General features: G+C 36.8%; 4 protein-coding genes across 9 annotated transcripts; 2 read left to right on the top strand and 2 right to left on the bottom strand.

The window, feature by feature from the left end:
• Positions 1–39: 39 nt before the first annotated feature.
• On the top strand, positions 40–4,564 carry LOC111808294 (uncharacterized). Of its 4 annotated transcripts, none has more exons than XM_023694191.2 (6): positions 40–304; positions 1,043–1,239; positions 1,310–1,460; positions 1,583–3,521; positions 3,600–3,806; positions 3,899–4,564. In XM_023694191.2, exons 2-6 carry the CDS (start codon positions 1,113–1,115, stop codon positions 4,214–4,216), a joined length of 2,742 nt encoding a protein of 913 aa, XP_023549959.2. In that variant the 5' UTR covers positions 40–304; positions 1,043–1,112; the 3' UTR covers positions 4,217–4,564. The 4 variants fall into 4 exon arrangements, with proteins under 4 accessions (XP_023549959.2, XP_086973114.1, XP_086973115.1 ...); XM_087116988.1 differs by having other exon boundaries at positions 1,038–1,239; XM_087116989.1 differs by having other exon boundaries at positions 948–1,218.
• Positions 4,565–4,701: 137 nt separating this feature from the next.
• Positions 4,702–7,237, bottom strand: LOC111808298 (protein TONNEAU 1b). Of its 2 annotated transcripts, none has more exons than XM_087116990.1 (8): positions 6,991–7,237; positions 6,277–6,409; positions 6,062–6,150; positions 5,842–5,964; positions 5,429–5,559; positions 5,329–5,354; positions 5,057–5,252; positions 4,702–4,991 (listed from the first exon to the last, which is right to left on the bottom strand). In XM_087116990.1, the coding sequence occupies exons 1-8, from the start codon at positions 7,075–7,077 to the stop codon at positions 4,889–4,891; spliced, it is 888 nt and encodes a 295-aa protein (XP_086973116.1). In that variant the 5' UTR covers positions 7,078–7,237; the 3' UTR covers positions 4,702–4,888. The 2 variants fall into 2 exon arrangements, with proteins under 2 accessions (XP_086973116.1, XP_023549964.1); XM_023694196.2 differs by having other exon boundaries at positions 4,702–4,940; positions 5,093–5,252; positions 6,991–7,233.
• A 1,900-nt stretch (positions 7,238–9,137) lies between these two features.
• LOC111808295 (leucine aminopeptidase-like) lies at positions 9,138–12,026 on the top strand. Its single transcript, XM_023694193.2, has 4 exons — positions 9,138–10,179; positions 10,828–11,061; positions 11,153–11,479; positions 11,577–12,026. The coding sequence occupies exons 1-4, from the start codon at positions 9,196–9,198 to the stop codon at positions 11,871–11,873; spliced, it is 1,842 nt and encodes a 613-aa protein (XP_023549961.2). The 5' UTR covers positions 9,138–9,195; the 3' UTR covers positions 11,874–12,026.
• A 70-nt stretch (positions 12,027–12,096) lies between these two features.
• On the bottom strand, positions 12,097–16,495 carry LOC111808296 (mitochondrial hydrolase YKR070W). Of its 2 annotated transcripts, XR_002817047.2 has the most exons (13): positions 16,299–16,495; positions 15,946–16,058; positions 15,636–15,671; positions 15,457–15,530; positions 15,331–15,371; positions 14,334–14,405; positions 14,036–14,237; positions 13,592–13,687; positions 13,189–13,256; positions 12,728–12,932; positions 12,542–12,625; positions 12,281–12,469; positions 12,097–12,192 (listed from the first exon to the last, which is right to left on the bottom strand). XR_002817047.2 is itself a non-coding variant. In XM_023694194.2 (12 exons), the coding sequence occupies exons 1-12, from the start codon at positions 16,475–16,477 to the stop codon at positions 12,410–12,412; spliced, it is 1,230 nt and encodes a 409-aa protein (XP_023549962.2). In that variant the 5' UTR covers positions 16,478–16,495; the 3' UTR covers positions 12,209–12,409. The 2 variants fall into 2 exon arrangements, 1 of the variants encoding a protein (XP_023549962.2); XM_023694194.2 differs by lacking the exon at positions 12,097–12,192 and having other exon boundaries at positions 12,209–12,469.
• Positions 16,496–19,496: the final 3,001 nt, after the last annotated feature.

Raw genomic sequence — 19,496 nt, 5'->3', positions numbered from 1 at the left:
CTGGTGCGTGCTATATATATCAACAATCAATGAGCGTAACTGAAACTTTTGAATCATTCTGATTTGACGTAATTACCCTTCCCATTTTCAAATCCCCAGAAAGTAACCATTTCCTTTTATTCGTTATTCCCATTTTCCCTCGCTCCTCCTTCAACTCCGCTGCTTTTCTCTCTTTTTTACTTCCACTATCGCCGTCGCCGGCCACTTTTCGGCTTCAACTTTTTTTTCTCGCCAGCGCTTTTTAATCGTTTCTCCTTCGAATTAGGAATTTATTTCTCTGCGGAATCTTACTGTTCTTCCCTTGGTAAGTCGCTGACTCTTGTTCTTGTTTTGAAATTGTCGACTAATCATGTAGTATTTTGCGTTAGCTTACTGTTGATTGTTGATTTTGATTATTTGGTGAGGAGTAGTGGTGCGGATTGATTGATAATGTGGATGTTTGTACTTTATTTTTAGTTTGAGGAGAAGGAAGGAATAGGAGTTGGAATTTTGTGCGTGTGGCGTAAAATACGTTGAGATGATATCGTAAACTGGGGTTTGGGGGTGGTCTGTTCATAGTTTGAGTATAAAACTTCGCTTCGTCTGAAGGCTGGTTGTTTTTGCTTTTGAACGAGTTTTTAGGCCATTAGCTTTTTTCTTTTCTCTGTAATTTTCATCGACAATCGGAGGGCGTGAAAATTAACAGGTTAGTGGTTAGCGCCGATTATATGAAATTTCTGAGTTTCCTCGTTTGTAATTCATTTTTCCTTTTATTCTTGCAAATTCTTGTTCGTAGCTTGATGATGGTTGCCTAATTCATTGTATTCTTTTGGATTTTCAGTCAATACATTATTACATAAAAACATTACTTTCAGAATGTGGATTTCTGGCATTTTTTCAGCTTATTTTTTAACTTGTTATTAGGTTTTATATGAATGTGGATTTCTGGATTTCTGGCCTTTTTTCAGATTATATGACATTTCTGCGTATGATGAATGCTTTGCTTCCATGGTTCTTTGTTCCCATTAAAAGTGAATCCTTTTACCATTTGTGGAAAGCTTAGTAGCGAAGAGCAGGGATCAAGTATCCATAGACTTCACCGGTTATAGTAAATCAGGTGTAGAGTTCACACAATGAAGAAGTTGTTCTTTTTCAGAACTTCAGCACCTAGCCACGGCAGTACTGAAGTTTCTCCATTAAAAACAGAAAAACAAGATTTCACAGATCATCCATTTGAAGGTGGGTTGGACAATGTTGCAGGTAGCTACAAGAGCTTCACTTCCAAATTATGATAGAACAAACCTGATATTGATGAACTGAATGAATGCAGGTACTGGTCTTAGAAGAAGTCGCTCGCTGTCTTCAGCATCATTGCTTGATGGTGGGAAGCATAAAAGTTCTTCTGGTTCAAAGAATAAAAATAGATCTCTGTATGGTAACTTCATTGGTTCTTCAGATCAGCAATGTGAACATTCAAACCGGTAAGGCTTAAACCAGTTTTTATTTTAAGAACAAGACGAGAATCTGTTTCCATTCAAGTTAATCCTTCTTGATCGAATGTTCAATGCTTAAAACTGATTTATCTGGCCCATGGTATTGCTAGCTGTCAAACCCCACCATTAAGAAGACAGTGTAGGGCAAAGAAATTGGAGATGCTATATAATGATTATGGAGGTGTACCAGGGAGGTCTTGTTCTGCATCTGCTGCTTCATGTCGAAGTTATTGTGATTCTTCAGGAAATTCTTCCACTTCCTCTAGTAATGTCTCAAGTAAAATCTTGGACCGATATATTGATGATGGTGAGCAACAGGCAGAATCAAGCAAGCCCCAAAAGAGTATTCCTTCAAGAAATCACCCTAGAAATGGTAGTAGGAGGCGCCCCCCACAAGGTCGATGTACGGCACCCACTTCGCCAAAATATGTTATTGATGAGAAGACAACAAGTCAGCCATTTGAAGAATTTCCAAGATCGAATTATCATTTATTTCCTTCAAAGTATGCCGAAAATGGATTGGGGAATGAATCTCCAAGAACCATAGCGAAGAATGTAATTGAGAGGCTCTCCCAATCTCATGGGATTCCTACAACAAATCCAATCACCGTAGGAGATATACATGATAGATCCTCTAATGAACGTTATGGTTCTAATGCGAATGTGATTCCCCAGAAAGTCTATTCGGTAAATGAACCGTTCGAAGCCATTAATAGAAATAATGTGGAGAGCTCTGGTGTAGATAGACAAAACTTAAGAAATCATAGTGAAGTGTTAAACCTTGTTGAAACTGAAGAGGATAAGGATGTGGAACTCAAGAGGAGAATCAAGGTGGCAAAGGAGAGAATCATACTTTTCGGAGAAGAACGCGACCGGGAAAGCTATCTTCAACAGAGGACAGGAGTTTCAGGTTTGATTCAGACAATCAGACACATTAATGAGGAGAAAATGAGCTTAGCACTTGAGATTTTAAGTCTTCTACAGTCCCAAATTACTGAAAGGGCTTCTGCAAAAGAAGAGCTGAGACTGGCAAAGGAAATATTGGATTCTCAAACTAAGAAACTGGACAGAGAAAAGATTGAATTGCAATCAGAACTGGAGAAAGAGCTTGACAGAAGGTCCAGCGACTGGTCATTAAAGCTAGAAAAGTACCAATTGGAAGAACAAAGGCTACGTCAAAGAGTTCGGGAGCTAGCCGAGCAGAATGTATCTCTACAAAGGGAAGTTTCTCTTATTAATGAGAGGGACACAGAGAATAAATGCATAATATCAAATTCAGAGCAGAAGGCTAAGGACCTGACTGTAATGGTAGATAAATTACGGGATGAAAACCGAGTTTTGACTCAGAATCTCTCCGACTTGCAGGATAAGTACAAAACTGCTAAAGAAGATAGAGAATCCTTTAAGAGAAATTTTGAGGAAAAGGATAAGGAATGCAAGGAGTTGTATAAAACAACAACGAGGCTAACGAGGACCTGCTCTGACCAGCAGAAAACAATCAATGGATTGCAGGAACGGTTTACTTGCGAATTAGGGAAGAACACAGAAATCGAAAGGTTCGACAAGCATGTGGCGAAATTGCAGATGGAACAGATAAGGTTAACTGAAGTGGAATTGGGATTGAGAAGGGAATTAGAATCTTGCAGGTTCGAAATCGATTCCCTTCGGCACGAGAATATAAACATATTCAACCGCTTAAAGCACAATGGGAAAGACAATGGTGCTTTAACCATCAAGCTTGATGAGGAAATGTTAGCACGTGTCGATTATCTACAACGTCAAGGGCTAACATTGTTGAATGAAGGCTCCCAGCTATGTGCAGAATTCTTTGAGTTCATGAAAGAGAGAATGCAGGGAATGGAAGTGGTGAAGAACAATTTGGATGGGCTATATTTGATTGAATCTGAGATGAAAGTTCAAGGATTAAAGCGTGGAACCGAAAGCTTAAAACGAAGTTTAAAGATAGCATCTTCATTATTGTATAAGAAATCCAATCAGTGTGTAAATGCAGCAGATGAGTCGATGCAATTATATTGTGATGCTTCAGAGGTATTCATTCAACTGAATCTAGTTACCAATCATCCCTAATGTCAATTTAGTTTCTTTAAATGCTTTTCTCTCTTGCAGCATGTTGTAAAATATGAGCTTAGAACAGAAAGGTTACTAACGAGTCTGTTGAGAGAGAAGCTTTACTCTAAGGAGCTAGAAATTGAGCAGCTGCAAGCTGAAATTGCAACGGCAGCTAGAGCCAACCACATTCTTAGATGCGAGGTGCAAAGTGCACAAGACAGCATATCCTGCATTACACACAAGCTAAAGGATCAAGAACTCCAGGTAATTCTCCATTTTCATACTCAAATAACCTTGGTTTGGTTCCTGTAATGAATGAATGAATCTTTGGGTTTAATAATCCTAATTCGTTACAGATTTTGAAAAGGAATGAGAATATGAACCGGTTACAAAATGACCTTGAAGAATCGACTACAGAATTGGCAATCATTAAGGGAACTATGCCAAAGATTTCAGAGGAAAGAGATATTATGTGGGACAAAGTGAAACAATACAGTGAAGAGAATATGTTACTTAACTCGGAGGTGAATCTATTGAAAAAGAAGATAGAAACACTTGAGGAAGACATTCTTCTCAGGGAAGGTCAGATTACAATCCTCAAAGACTCCTTGAGAAACAAATCTTTTGACCTTCTTGGTAATATTGAATCCACAGACGAATTTCTCATACGATGATAGCAAGAGAATCAGGCTTTCCTATTAATTAGATGATCTCACTGTTCATAGTTCATAGTTCATAGTCATTTTTTTCAAGGTGCTGTTCGTCTTGCCTCCCTCTTGATTTTTCATTTATTTTTTCTGGCTCTTTTCAGTTTGAATCTTCTTCTCCACCATTTTTCTTTTTTATTTTGTTTGTGTGATTCGGAGTGTAGTGGTTATGAATGACAATCTGAGGAGTTTCTGTTAGTGATATATATATATATATATAGATAGATAGATAGAGAGAGAACTGTGGAGAAGATTCTGACTGTAATTATAATATCTGTGTGTAAGAACCCATCAAATGTTAATATTGTGAACAAAATTTCAAAATACACGATTACTATCAGATGAAACATTCAATTGATAACGCTATTGATTGGAACTTTAAGATCCATAGATAAGGAGGCAAAGCGATTATGATACCGAGTACAAACAATATCCGTATGATCTCGCAAAGATTGACGAATGCCTCTTTTTTCATTCTCATATCACTCGAATACATCGAAAACTACAGCAGGGCTTGAGAGTTTGTAAGAAGAATTGAGAAGAGAAAAAAAATTCTCAAACAAAAGCAAAGTACATAATCTTCAACATCAACACTACCAATGTGGACAGGTTAAGAAATACACTACAACGATTTCGATGTTACATATGTTCACCTCTGCTATCATCCTCACCGATACCGTCTCCCCCATGTCTGCAACGAGAACGACAGACAGTAGAGAAGTTAATGGATAACGAAAACGAGAAAGAGTTCAATCCCATTTGAAGTTAATCTGAGTTATAATTGAAAAAAATCAAGTAGTAAGGTAACTCCTTACTACTTGTTTGTTCATGGTAAAAACATACCGCCAAGACGAGGTTAGATTTCTAGCTTTTCGATCCAGTTGCAGGTTTTCCAATGCGGCTGAGGTTCTCATAACATCCTCGGGAAGGTCATTCCCATCGTATCGCCAACTGTATTCATCTTTTCGATAACCAGACAAAGAAGATCCTACCCTCCTGCTATCTGAAAAAGCTAAGATCATGACATGAACAGAGAAGAGGAAGCAGATAATTAAATAAGAAATGGCTACATGACTTACCAGATGCCTGTGAACCAGCACCAGACCTGACATAAACAGACAACAAAGTTAGGATGACCAAAATGAAGCTATATTATTAGTTCAGACATGTGTTTACCACCTTCCTATCGGTGGTAATCCCCCAACAACAGATGAAGAAGGTCTCCTACTGTTTCGAGACTCGTGACTGGACATTGAATCAGATTCTGAAGTGGTTATTCTCCTTCCAGGACCCCGAGTTTGAGATAAATTCTGATTTTTTAAAAAGAAATGAACAAAATGTCAAGAAGTTGCCAGTAAAAAACAAATAAAAGAGAAGGAAGATCACTTTTGAAGACCATGGTTAAGGTACAAATGAACAAAAAAAATACGAACATCTTTCTAACGCATTAATTTGCTAACATCGGTTACAAACAAAAAATATACACGTAAGTAGTTTGCAGTAGAACACTTGACACAGCAGGAGTGTTAAGAAAAATAGCATATCTCAAAAATTAAACTGTTTAGAGAACCAATTAATGAGATCCAACCAACCTCAAACTTCAAGAATCCCTCAAGAACATCCAAGAGCAACGGTCCACTATCTCCATTTCTGTTAAGATCATATCCGTTTTTAATACTAAATTCCTTCAATTCAGCTTTCCAAGAATCCTTTTGCTGCAGAATTAAAAGACATTAGACTTCATATAACTTTTTGTATCGTTATATTTTTTCGGGTGCTGTAGAACTATGAAGGGGCAGTGTGCTAGGTTACCATATTGCACTCTGGGAGATAAACTTTTAGAGTGTGGTTTAGCTGAGCCCAATCCAAATATTCACAAATTAGAGCAGTAAGCAGACCCCCTGCAAATTAAGATATCAAAATGTGGATAGAAAAATTGCATAAGGTGAATCCGTGAATCAAAAAGAACAAAATTTTCATTGAGGGAACCAAACTTTCATAGATTATAAAATTATTTGTGAACGAACCTGATGGTGAAGCGTGAAGCTGCTTTGCTCGATCATTGCAACTACCAAGTAATGCAGGTGGCAAGCCTTCATCTTTGTCAATAACACGATCCTCTTCTTCAATTGCCTCAAACACACTGGCTCTAAGTTCAGCCTGGCGAAAAAAAGGAGCGGGTGAATGATTTGTTACATGGAAAGGCCAACTGAAGCGGAAAATGTTAGTGAGAATTCAAGAAAGAGAACAAAGTTGCTTGAATATAAGGAAAGGAATAATAATGGAAGCGTATGACAGAAACCAGTCAAACATCCAAGGGCTCCAGAACACCCATGAATAACGAAAAGTCCAATTCCACCAAGACAACCGAGAGCGCAGAAACCTTGAATCGATTCATATGATATCGCTGAAAGCTTGGGAGGATGACTCAAATTTCGAAGTAATTTCATTCCAACTCCAACCAGCTTCAAACTAGAGAGAGAGAGTGAAAGAGTGAGTGAGAGAGAGATTCACTCTCCTCCGTCCTAATTCTTCCTAAATCTGAACGAAGAAACAAAACCCTAGCTTCAACCTACCGCATTCTGAGTCCTGACCGATCAACAGCACAAGAACACCAAAAATCCAAGAAATCCAGTAGAAAGAAAAACAGTGGAAGATCTAATATATGCCGAAAGAGGACAAAATCTGAACGAAAGAACAACAAAAAATTCAAGAACGCGATGAACATTCAAAAGAATTACACGGATCTTGGCGAGGACACCCTTCTTCTCGAGAGTCCGAGTGACGAGAGTCTTCAAGTCCATCATTTCTCTCGTATAATCGTCCATCTTTGTCTACTCCTCGGGCCTTCGCTACGCTGTGACGGTTTTCCTGAGCTCTGCGTGATGGCGGGTAAGAACATCAACTACGGGGAAGTGGGCATGAAAGGGAGCAGAAATAGAAGGTGAACGCGAAGCATGGCAAAAGAGCGTCAAAATGAATCGTGAAATCGTGATCGTCGCTGTCATGGGAGCCGTGGGCTCCGTTAGAGGCTGCAGTTTCCTTGACGCTCGGCTAACCTGGGCCATTCCTCCTTAGTCATTTGAGCCGTGGGCCTAAAGCCCATTCCTTCTTAGTACTGTGGGCCGTGGACCTCAAGCCCATTCCTCTTTAGTCATTTGGGCCGTGGACCTCAAGCCCATTCCTCTTTAGTCATTTGGGCCGTGGGCCTCAAGCCCACTACTACAGTTCCCTTTTCTTTCTTTTTTTTTTTAGGTATATTCAACCATTCATTTAAAATTTTCCTAGTATTAATTCTAATACAACTCCAAAATTTCAAATTTATTTCAAATTTAGTGATTAAATTTATAATTTAAAAGTCGTAAGACTAAAAAGCACCCGATAAACTTAAAATTTAATCAAAATAATAATGACGACGGTATAGAATAAAAGACAATAATTTTCAATCTTAGAAGAAAAAAAAAAGTGTAACGACCCGTACCCAGAATCCGGATCAAGAGTCAAAACCTGTGTCCCGATATTCTCGTACAACACGGGCATTTTAATTACTCATCACTTCTAAGAGCGAAAATTATCCCCCACATATTAGCACAAATAATTTCAGCATATTTTTGTCATCACTCAAATGTATCTTATAAAAATTCTTAACATATCAATTAACATAAAATTGTTAAAAGTAAAGCACATGTAACGTTAGAGTTCTTATGATCGAGCAACCGAAAATGAATGTGCACCTTGTTGATCATCTTATTTTTATGATTGTTGTCATTGCCTAGCTCATTTACCCATCTCTAATTTACTCGAATATTACAAATAATAATTATTATTATTATTAGTTTTCATGCCTTAACCGTCATATCACATGATTAGTGATGTCAATAATGTCAAATAAATATTTTAAATTTAATATATCAATGTGTCTCTCATTTTTCTTAATTTTTTTTTTAAACATTAAACATTTTTATTGGTACAATTTAAAAATGATTAAATCACTACAATATCAAAAAGATTCGATATGCTCGTTGTTTATCATAATGGAATAAAGTGTAAAGGAAGGGAAACCTCAAATGATAAATGAAATAAAGCACAATTCTTCATTTTATTTATTTATTTTTTTTTAGTTCCATTAATCTTTATTCTTTGGCATGCGTTTTCTTTGTAATATTTAATGTAAACAACTTTTAAAACACAATTTATATTCTTAGTATATCAATGAATGTCACGCTTTTAATTATTTTTTGTTTTACACCATCTCTTTTATTAACAATTTTAGTTAATTGTATTAATATTTAAACTAAATAAAAAGCAAATAATTGAGTGTTTAAAATTAAAACTTTTATTAATTTGTTAATTATTATTTTATTTTATTTTTTATTTTTAAAACATGTTTTTTTTGTTGTTGATCATTTATGCCTATTATTGTTCTTTGTTACAAATCATTTACTTAAAAATAATTACGAATATTAACTACTAAATAAACTCAAACAGCTAAAATTTAAATTATATTAATATATTTATTAATAAAAAATTAAAAATTACAAACTAAATAAAATTAATTATTTAAGGTTAACTAGTGTAATAAAATTATTAAAATTAATTATGAGAACTAAAAAATATTATTTATTTATATAAAATTCTAATTACATCTCTCTCATTTTATTTTGAATAAACTCAATTGCTTACAAAATTACTATAATGAATTATTTAATTATAATGAATAAATATTTATTTAATTTATTTTGACAAAAAAAATTATTAAATTAATTATTTACCAAAATGTATTATAATCATAATTAATTAATTAATTAATATTAAATAATATAATAAAATAGTGGGGGAGTAATGATCCAAGCCATGTGGTTCTTGGCCGTCCCTATAAAAACCGGCGACTCCAATCTCTGTAACTCATAAAGACATAAACCCATTTTGGTTCTTATTGTTCGTCAATGGCGCCCGTAGACCCACACTCTTACACTGATTCTTCCCACCCTCTAACTGTCCACATTTCCCTCTCTCTGTTCTTCGATTTTCCTTCCACCACCATTCATGCTTCTGCCCTAATTTCTCTCTCGACTTCGCACTCTGGTCCTCTCTCCCTCGATGCTCGTTCTCTTATCATTCACTCCGTTCTTGACCCTCAGTCACATGCTCCGATTCCGTTCTCGATTTCTCCTCCTGATCCTATCAAAGGTTCTCTTGTCTCCGTTTCGCTCTCTGGTCAGTCCTCTTTTCTCGTGATTTACAGTACTGCTCCTTCATGCTCGGCTTTGCAATGGATGACTCCTCCCCAGACTTTCAACAAGACGCATCCGTTTGTTTACACACAGTGTCAGGCTATTCATGCTCGTTCGATTTTCCCCTGCCAGGACACTCCAGCGGCGCGTGTGTGTTTCTCTGCGCGTTTGAATATTCCTCGTCAACTATCGGCGGTGATGGCCGCGCGGAGTGTGGAGCGTCGCCCGCCGGCTGCTGGTGAGGGTTCGATGTTGGGCGGAGGGGTTGATTTGCTGTGGAGCGGAGAAGGGAGAGTGGTGGAGGAGTTTGTGATGGAGCAGCCGATTCCGCCGTATTTGTTCGCTTTTGCCGTTGGAGAGATCGCGTTCAAGGAAGTGGGGCCGAGGACTAGGGTTTATGCGGAATCGGTGCCGTCGGTGCTCGATGCTGCAGCGAGAGAATTTGCAGGGACAGAGGAGATGATGAGGCAAGGTGAGAAGTTATTTGGACCGTACGATTGGGAGCGATTTGATCTGCTAGTGTTACCTCCGAGCTTTCCTTACGGTGGGATGGAAAATCCGAAGATGGTGTTCTTGACACCGACGGTGATAAAGGGGGATTCTACGGGGGCGCATGTGGTTGCTCATGAGCTTGCTCATAGCTGGACTGGGAACCTCATCACTAACAAAAACAACGAACATTTTTGGTTGAACGAGGTACCGTACTTCTGCCATGAATTGTACATTTTCTTTTTTGTTTGCTAATTTCATTGCAATTTTAGCCAAATCAACTCGGATTTGTTCTGTTCTGTGCTAATCACTGATGATAAGATTCTAGCAAGAAGTGATTTGTCTTTGATTTTAGTGTCTGGTTCGATTATCATGGTACCCTAACTGAGGTTTTAGGGATTTAGAGTTAGATGATCGCATTATTCACTGTCTTGTCATTTCTTAGCGAAGAAGGTTTGGGAGAATATGGTCAAACTATGTCAGTTTAAGGAAACTCAATTTTGTTCTTGTGATAATTTTGGATGGATTGATCAGAAAATCCTAGTTTTGGGTATATACGTTTATGGTAAAAGGATTCAACTCTCCTCATAAGGTTAGAATGTAACGGCCCAAGTCCACCGTTAGCAAATATTGTCCGTTTTGATCTGTTACGTATTGCTGTCAGCCTCACGATTTTAAAACGTGTCGGGTAGGAAGAGGAAGAGGTTTCCACACCAAGTAATGCTTCCTTCCCTTCTTCAATCAACGTGAGACTCACATAGAAGAACTCTATCACGTTGTTTTGACTATAAGAGGCCTTTTTATTCCTCTTTCCTTCTTCTAATGGAAGTTTACTTTCTTCACGGATGGCCATAGGGTTTTACAACATATGCAGAAAGGAGGATTGTTGAGGTTGTGCAAGGGGAGGATGCAGCTACTCTCAATATTGGAATTGGGTGGAACGGTTGGAAAGATGATGTTGAAAGATTTAAGGATAATCTGGAATTTACGAAGCTAAAGACGAATCAAGAGGGCGTGGATCCAGATGATGTGTATTCTCAAATACCTTACGAGAAGGGTTTTCAGTTCCTATGGCGTATCGAACGCCAGGTATGTTAAATTGTTTTTTATTCGAACGATATTAAACTTTTTTCTTTTTAATGTTAGTATTTGTCCTGATATTTCTCCTCTGAATGTTTAGGTGGGCAGGCCCAAATTTGATGAATTTCTGAAGAAATATATCGAAACGTTTAAATTTAAGTCGATTGATACCGAAACGTTTCTTGATTTCTTGAAAGCAAACCTCCCTGGAATTGAGAAAGAAATAGATTTGGAATTGTGGACTGAAGGCACTGGTATCCCTCCAGATGCTTATGAGCCCGTTTCTAATTTGTACACAAAGATCCTGTCGCTAGCTAATGACTTTAAGCTTGGTAAAATGCCGAGGGAAGATGAAACTGCTGATTGGGGAGGGCAAGAATGGGAGCTCTACTTGGAGAATCTGCCTAAATCTGTTGAAGCCTCCCAGGTACGGATTTTTCGGATCAATATGTTTATATATCTCTATTCGTATGACTTCTAAGAAATGATTGAGATGTCTTAACTATCGAACTATGAATGTATAGATCCAGGCGCTAGATGCCCATTATAGACTCTCGGAATCAAAGGATTATGAAATCAAAGTTGCATTTCTTCAACTCGCAATTTCGTCAAAGTTCCGAGATTGTTATGTTGAGGTCGAGAAAACTTTGAAGGAAGTTGGGAGAATGAAGTACCTCCGCCCACTCTACAATGCTCTTACACAAGGTTCTGGGATGGAAGAAGATAAGATTTTGGCAAAGAGGATATATTCCGAAGCCCGTGAGAGTTATCACCCGATCGCTCAAAGGGTTGTTGAGGCCATCTTCTCCAAGAACATGTAAGTATTGGAACCTTAATTTGTCACCTACCATTAATGTTTGGAGGAGTCTCTCTAGCATAGTGGTCTAAGCCTCTCCGGCAAACTATTTTCCCAGCTTGTGGAAATCTTAATAACTTGAGTATGAAGAGAATGAAAAAAGAGATGACTTTAAATAGATCTATGGAAGACGTGACTGCTTAAATACTAATTTCCCAACACCTTTAAATTGATCTATGGAAGAAGACTAAAAGAAATTATGAGTAATATATACCAAATTAGCAAACCACATCCCTTCTTAGTAGCACTTTAGGATGAATTCCACTATAGAGATTAGAAGGGTCCTGGTCATAAGGTGGCTTTTAAAAATTAAAAGTGAAATAGCCATGGAATATCATATTATCACAAGAATTAAAAAGTTTAAATACTCACTTTGATCATTGCTCGACTTCTTTGCACTTGTTAAATTTGTATGTCATTCTGCAATTCGGATATTGCGTATACCAACAGAACGAATTAGGATGAAAGGTGAGAGATCATGGCTAGGTAGAGCAAAAGGCATTAAGAAATGCATTCGGACTCCAAAATATACTCCACTGCTTCTTCAACGGTATTAACGACCTGCACGAATTGAAGTAGAAACTTGAGAGCGAGAGTCTTAATTTCATTATATATCATCAACTTTTTACTTACAAGATCAGCTGGAAACTCGTCGTGGTTTTCTTCACCCCTGAAAACTCCTGTCCTTGTTAAAATAGAAAACCAAGGTCGTCCTGCCTGAAATCACAATTGATATCGAATGGTAATAGCTGATTTTCTAATGTCGACATATTACAATGCCGATAAGATGATGAAATTATAAGGATAAAAAATGCGAACCTCTCGTGCACCTTTGATGTCTACCACGGGATTGTCACCAATCATATAAAGTGTTTTAAAACTATTAAACTCAATATCTTCTTTGTTCACAAAATGATCATCACAGTGAGATGAGAGAATCTGTCTCAACACAGTTTCAACATTCTTAAACACAAGAGGATTTGGTTTCCCGTAAGATACATACTCGAGAGGTCTATGGTGAATCCTGTGAATCAAAATCAAGTTGTTCTAACGAATGTTTAGAATAGTAATAATTCTAACACAAAAGATTAGATTCTGATTAGCTGCTATCTGAATGCTGTTGAAAAACCAGCAAAAATTATAGAACAGTTTGTGAGTGAATGTAAAGAGAGAATAATCTCACATATGAACCAAAAAGGAAAATGGACCAAAATGTTATCTTGTTTTCTGAGTTTTAAGCATCAAATGGAGGAAATTTTGACAAAAGATGGGAACTTTACCTATTAAATATACTTTCTAGTGCAATTTTAAAGGCGCCTATCCCCAGCCGCTTAAATGGAAATGCAGCCTGCATGAAAAACCCAATCGGTACATTCTCAATTTTACTGGCAGTTGCAGCCATAAAGCAATGGAGATGCAAGTAAAAGAAATAACAAACAATTGCATGACACTACTAAGAGTTGTGACCTTGACAGCACGAGCAAGATATATATTCTCGACATTCTCGATAAAAAAGGTTAGAGATTCGAATCTCCACCTCTATACGTTGAAATGAAGAACTATATGACCCTATATGACCCTTTGTTGGTAGAAATTGCAGGCGTACGCCAGAACTATTCTAAAACTATTTAAGTGTGTTATTTACATGAGCAATTCATTGCTTAAAGAATCATTGAAGCTAACCTGATATTCAAAATCATCTGCAGCAAAATATAAAGGCACTTGATTCCCATTCTCCTGTCCTGGAAGGCCTCCAGATCTTAAAACATCACATAGAACCTAATTCATTCATCAATGAGTTTAAAGCTTTGGCAAGAATGGATATTATCAAGATGTCAGCATCAAGAAGAGGTGCTGAATGCAAAGTTGGATTTCAATCTAATTGCGTTGAATCTGAACCTTAGTGAAAAACCTGGTGAAGGAAACTCAAAAGGGAAAAGGAAAGCTGAGAATCATATTTACAAATGAAACAAATCGGCGTTGGTTAAAATTTGGCCTTCAAATTTCGCAATTTCGACAACCGAAAAGGTTGAAAAAAAATTGTTGAAGATAAAATCAATTGATGAGTTGAAAGATATGCAATCAGCAACTCAGCAAGTCAAAGAATAAAAGGGAGAGAATGAATACTTGGATATCCCTGCCCCAATCAACAGGATCACTAACAACAAAAGCTGCCTTCACTCTTTCTGATAACACACTCTGCTTTCTCATCAACTTCTCGGGGTTGCAGGTCAAATCAAAAGCTTGTTGGGATGTCCAGTTCTTGTATTGGGATACAGGATCAATATTCTCAAAGAAGGAAGCGTATTCATCAAGGGAGAAAACTTTTCTGTTAAGGTATAGAAAAAAGCATACATACGTGATCCAACAAGCTCTGAATGAAAATGGACGAAAGTTAAACCAAGAAATATGGCTTAGAGCTTACTTGAAACCATACTCAGACATAACAAGAGCTGGCTGCCCTTTCCCGGTCGCAATAATAAGTTCGTTCTCAAAACTGAGATAAAAGAAATCAGCTAAATACCAACGTTAATAAGAAACATGCTGCAAAATATCACTCACAAAACCTTAGTTCATCCAAAATTTGTAAGTTTAAAGCATGTGGATGTAGGAAGAGCTCTCAAAACTTTTCGGCCGAGCCCCTAAGGTATCTCTTTCAAAGCATCAGTAATTTAAGAGAATATCCAAAGCTCGTTGTGAAGTCCCACGTTGGTTGGGGAAGAGAACAAAACAAGGGTGTGGAAACCTTCCCCTAGCAAACGTGTTTTAAAGCCTTGAGGGGAAGCCCGAAAGGGAAAGCCCAAAGAGGACAATATCTGCTAGCGGTGGATCTGGGCCGTTACAAATGGTATCAGAGACAGACACCGGACTATGTGCCAGCGAGGAGGCTGTTCCCCAAAGGGGGTAGACACGAGACGGTGTGCCAGTAAGGACACTGGGCCCCAAAGGGGGTGGATTTGGTGGGGGTCCCACATCGATTGGAGAAAAGAAAGAGTGCCAGCGAGGACGCTGGGCCCCGAAAGGGGGTGAATTGTGATGTCCCACATTGGTTGGGGAGGAGAACAAAACACCCTTTATAAGGGTGTGGAAACCTTCCCCTAGCATACGCGTTTTAAAGCCTTGAGGGGAAGCCCGAAAAGAAAAACCCAAAGAGGACAATATCTGCTAGCAGTGGATCTGGGTTGTTACACTCACTCTCCCCATTTTCATGTTAATCTCAAAACAACCTTCAAATGGTCTTTCATTTTCCTTTTCAGAAGGGGGATGAAAAAGGCTATATCACTCCAGAAACTAACTATCCATCCGAGGAAATCTCCTGCAAGTTAACGTTCTTATTCTTTCATTTTGATGTGCAATCTTGTCTACTTCAAAAGTATCGATATTGAGGGGAATAAGAACACTTCAAATATCTATTAAGTTACCTATTCAACAAACTTCTAAAACTTGAGTGACCCTGTACGACCTGCATCAAAGGTGTTGAAAAATGAGAGGTACAATAAAACGCACGAAATTAGTAAATCTATAAGACATTCTACACAAATAACTACCTGAGAAGGCAAGACATTCACTCCTAAAAGTTCACTCAATTCAATGGCACGTTTGGATTCTGGAGTACCGCCTCCTATATAGGTAGAGGAACAATTTTACCATTATAAGACAGTAATGAATACAATGAAGAAAGGGCCACTCAGTATTGAATACAAAGAAGAAAGGAAGGGAAACTCACCATTGGTCAAGAAAAGAAAAGGAACTTTCAAAGTACCTAAAGAATAGGAGCATCAATTATACCAGATACATAGTCAATTTACAAAACCATGCCCAGAAAACAATGAAGCAAAGCAATATAGATTAATCAGGTAGATGAAAAATCTTGCTGTTCGTCTAGTTTAGCCGTTCCACAATCAACTAATGGGCGGATTGTTGATAAAGAGAGAAATAAACTGTTATTCAATTGTTTCCACTAGAAGGTGAAAGGGTGCTCATGACGGTGTGGAATATAAACCAAGAAAATTGTACTTCGTTAGATAAACAGATACCAGAGGACGTAGAATCCGCATACAATCTCTTCAAAGCTTTGCTAGATCCTCCAATAGCACGGTGGCCCCTTAGAATAACTCCATCAATGTCAAATGCAATCCCAAACGAAGAACTGTAATCGTAAGCTATTTTCACTTCTCGATCATCATTATCAACAGCAATAAATGGTAAATTTCATCTTTCTAATCAACAAATAAATAAAACACGGTCAATTTCTATGAAAATGGAGAAGAAAACAACGGGACTGGAATTTGTCCCTAAATCCTATGAAAATCCTTTACAACGCTTAAAGTAGCTAACCAAAGAATCAACTAAAATGCGGAGAATTCAGAGTAAGATTAAGACGACAAACCGTTCTAGTCGAGATTGAATCGGAGAGAAGGAATAGAAACCAGCAGAAGCCTGAGATTGAAACGAACGAATATTTCCTTGAGAAACTCTGAAGACGGTAAGAATTTTCATCTCATTTCCACGCAACAGCCCCCCTCGCCGAGTTCTGCTGCCTACGACTGCGAGTGGCGCGCGCCACATGAGCGACCAGTGGTCTATGTTTTATGATAGATTTCAATGGCATGATGGTAAAAATTAATTTGTGATCTAAAAACAAAAGTTTAAAAAACATTAAAATTTTATTTTTTGTTTTTCAAATATGTTATTTTCCGTAATTTCATTTTAAATCATTATTCAAAAATTTGTTTAATAAACACACTTATAAACCATAAAACTACCAAAATTAATATTAGATTGAATATAAATTATTTATTAAGTTATTTATTTATTAAAATATTTTAAATTTTATGCTTAAGAGGTGGGAGATGAACCCCTCTTTAGGGTTAGGTTAGGTTTGGACTATTGCAAATAGTATCAGACATATATGAGCTAGGTTTGGACTATTACAAATATTATTGAACTGAGTTTGGACTATTACAAATATTATCATACACATGTGAGCTGGTATTACAAATAGTATCAGACACATGTGAGCTGGTATTACAAATAGTATCAGACACATATGAGCTGGTATTACAAATAGTATCAGACACATGTGAGTTGGGTTTGGGCTATTACAAATAGTATCAAACACAAAATAGTATCAGGCACATGTGAGCTGGGTTTGGGCTCTTACAAATATTATGAGACACATGTGAGGCACATGTGAGCTGGGTTTGGGCTCTTACAAATATTATGAGACACATGTGAGCTGGGTTTGGGCTATTACAAATAGTATCAAACACAAAATAGTATCAGGCACATGTGAGCTGGGTTTGGGCTGTTACAAACACATGTGAGCTGGGTTTGGGCTATTACAAATAGTATCAAACACAAAATAGTATAAGACACATGTGAGCTGAGTTTGGACTATTACAAATAGTATCAGACACATGTGAGCTGGGTTTGGACTATTACAAACTATTACAAATAGTATCATACAAATAGTATCAAAGCCAGACACGCTGTAATAGTCCAAACCCAGCTCACATGTGGACAATATTGTTAATTAGTAGTATCAAAGTCAAGATACATGTCTATATGCCAAGCGAGGATGTTGGGCCACAAGAAGAGTGGACTGTGAGATCTGTTTCAAGGGGATGAAACATTCATTTTATAAGTATTATGGAAACATCTCTAGTATATAAGATTTAAAATCGTGAGGTTAACGGTGATACATAAAAAGGTAAAACGAACAACATCTCTCAATCATACTATATAAATTATAAAATCAAGATACATAACAATACCACATCACGAATCATAGATCTTGCAAAACAAAACAATTAAATCACCCAGACATAATTGTAAATAAACTAAAAAAAGAAAGATCTTGCAAAACAAAACAATTAAATCACCCAGACATAATTGTAAATAAACTAAAAAAAGAAAAAATTTTAAATCATTAAACGACGATTTTGAATTTCCTCGTCAGTACGACGACGGCGATGGCGAAGACGACTGCGACGGCGACGGGGCAGATGCAGGTGTAACGGAAGAAGGTTCAAACGTGTTGTCAGAAATTGGAACACTGGGCTCATCTTTAGTCTTATAATGCGGCATTCCGACGAAAAACACTTTATCGTCCCCCGACGATTCTTTGACCCTATAAAGCGGCATTCCGACCGAATACACTTTGTCGTTTCCCGATGAGTCCATTCCGTTTAGGTTACCACCGGCGGCCGTGGCGATCGTCGGAATGGAGCATAGAATTAGACCTACCAGCAGCGCGGAGGCGACTGTGGCCCTCGATGGAGACTTGTTGAAGAGAACCGCCATGGCCGGTGATCGATCGGATCCGTTAAATTAGTTGAGAGGATACAGTTATTTTGAAGATCCGTTTATTGCCTTGTTATTGTTCTGTCATTTATTTTCCTTTTTATATGAAACTTGGGGATGGAATTAGTGGTGGGAAATAATTTATATTTTTGGTTTAGAAAATTATATTTTTAGTTAATGGTTTGAATTGGAGGTTTAGTCAAAGCGGGGGAAATGAAAAAAAAATATATATATATATTTAAATTAATAATCATGAATTAATTTATATATTTGGAGATATTTGTACTTAAAATCAGCTCAAAATATAATTATTGATGCCTCGAAAATTCAACCAAAATAGCAAAAAATTTGATATGGAAATCACTACAGTAAGATTTCGATTAGATCGAATATCTGAAGGCAGGAACACTTGTTTGAGATTTAAACAACTCTAGGTTAATCATGTCTAGTTTGAATGATTATTTTCGATCAAATATCTCAAGATAAGAATACTTGTTTGAGATTCGAATCACTCCACAAGTAAGATTGATCATGTCGAGCTTGAATGATTCTACATGCAACATAAACTACGTAATATTTTCCAAGTTGATTTACAAATACAGCATACATAGCTTTATATAAATTCAAAATGAAACTAGCATTCAAAAAATTGTAACATTCATGCCTTATGACCATAATTAACCATTATATAAATGTAACTAAATAAAAAATCTTAAAATATATTAATGAAATACAATAACTTTAAATTACTGTAAATTGTAATCCACCCAAAATTTATAATAATGAAACTTTATTCGGGCATGCATTGAAATATTTTTTGATAATTTCAACGACATTTTCTTTCACATATTCATTGAAGTATATTGTATGATTGATGTCTCTTGATTCGTATTAAAATTTATCACGTTCTTCTTTATAAATTAGTATAAAACATTAAACAATATTGAGTAGATGAAAAAATTATCATGTAATTCTTTATGCATTAAATAGAAAACATACTATTTATTTAATTACTGCTTATTTTAAATAAGCTGTTCCACTTATTAAAATATATAATTTTAATTGGTATAATTATTGATTTTATTTGAAAATATAATTCTAAAAAATTGGGAGTACATATTGATATTTATTTGCTATAAGAAAAATTACCGGGAAAAATGATTTTAGGGAAAAAAAAAAGAAAAAAAAGAAAAAAAAAGGAAAAAAAAGCAAGTCATCTCGTGGGCCCGGATCCAAACCAAAGCCCAAAAAAGCGATGTAAAACATGGTCCAACAAAGCGGT

Source organism: Cucurbita pepo, chromosome 13 (genome assembly GCF_057944985.1).
Source record: "Cucurbita pepo subsp. pepo isolate OVF chromosome 13, ASM5794498v1, whole genome shotgun sequence".
Classification (NCBI taxonomy): Eukaryota; Viridiplantae; Streptophyta; class Magnoliopsida; order Cucurbitales; family Cucurbitaceae; genus Cucurbita; species Cucurbita pepo.
The sequence above is the reverse complement of the archived record's forward strand: the minus strand, read 5'-3'. Positions and strand labels throughout refer to the sequence as shown.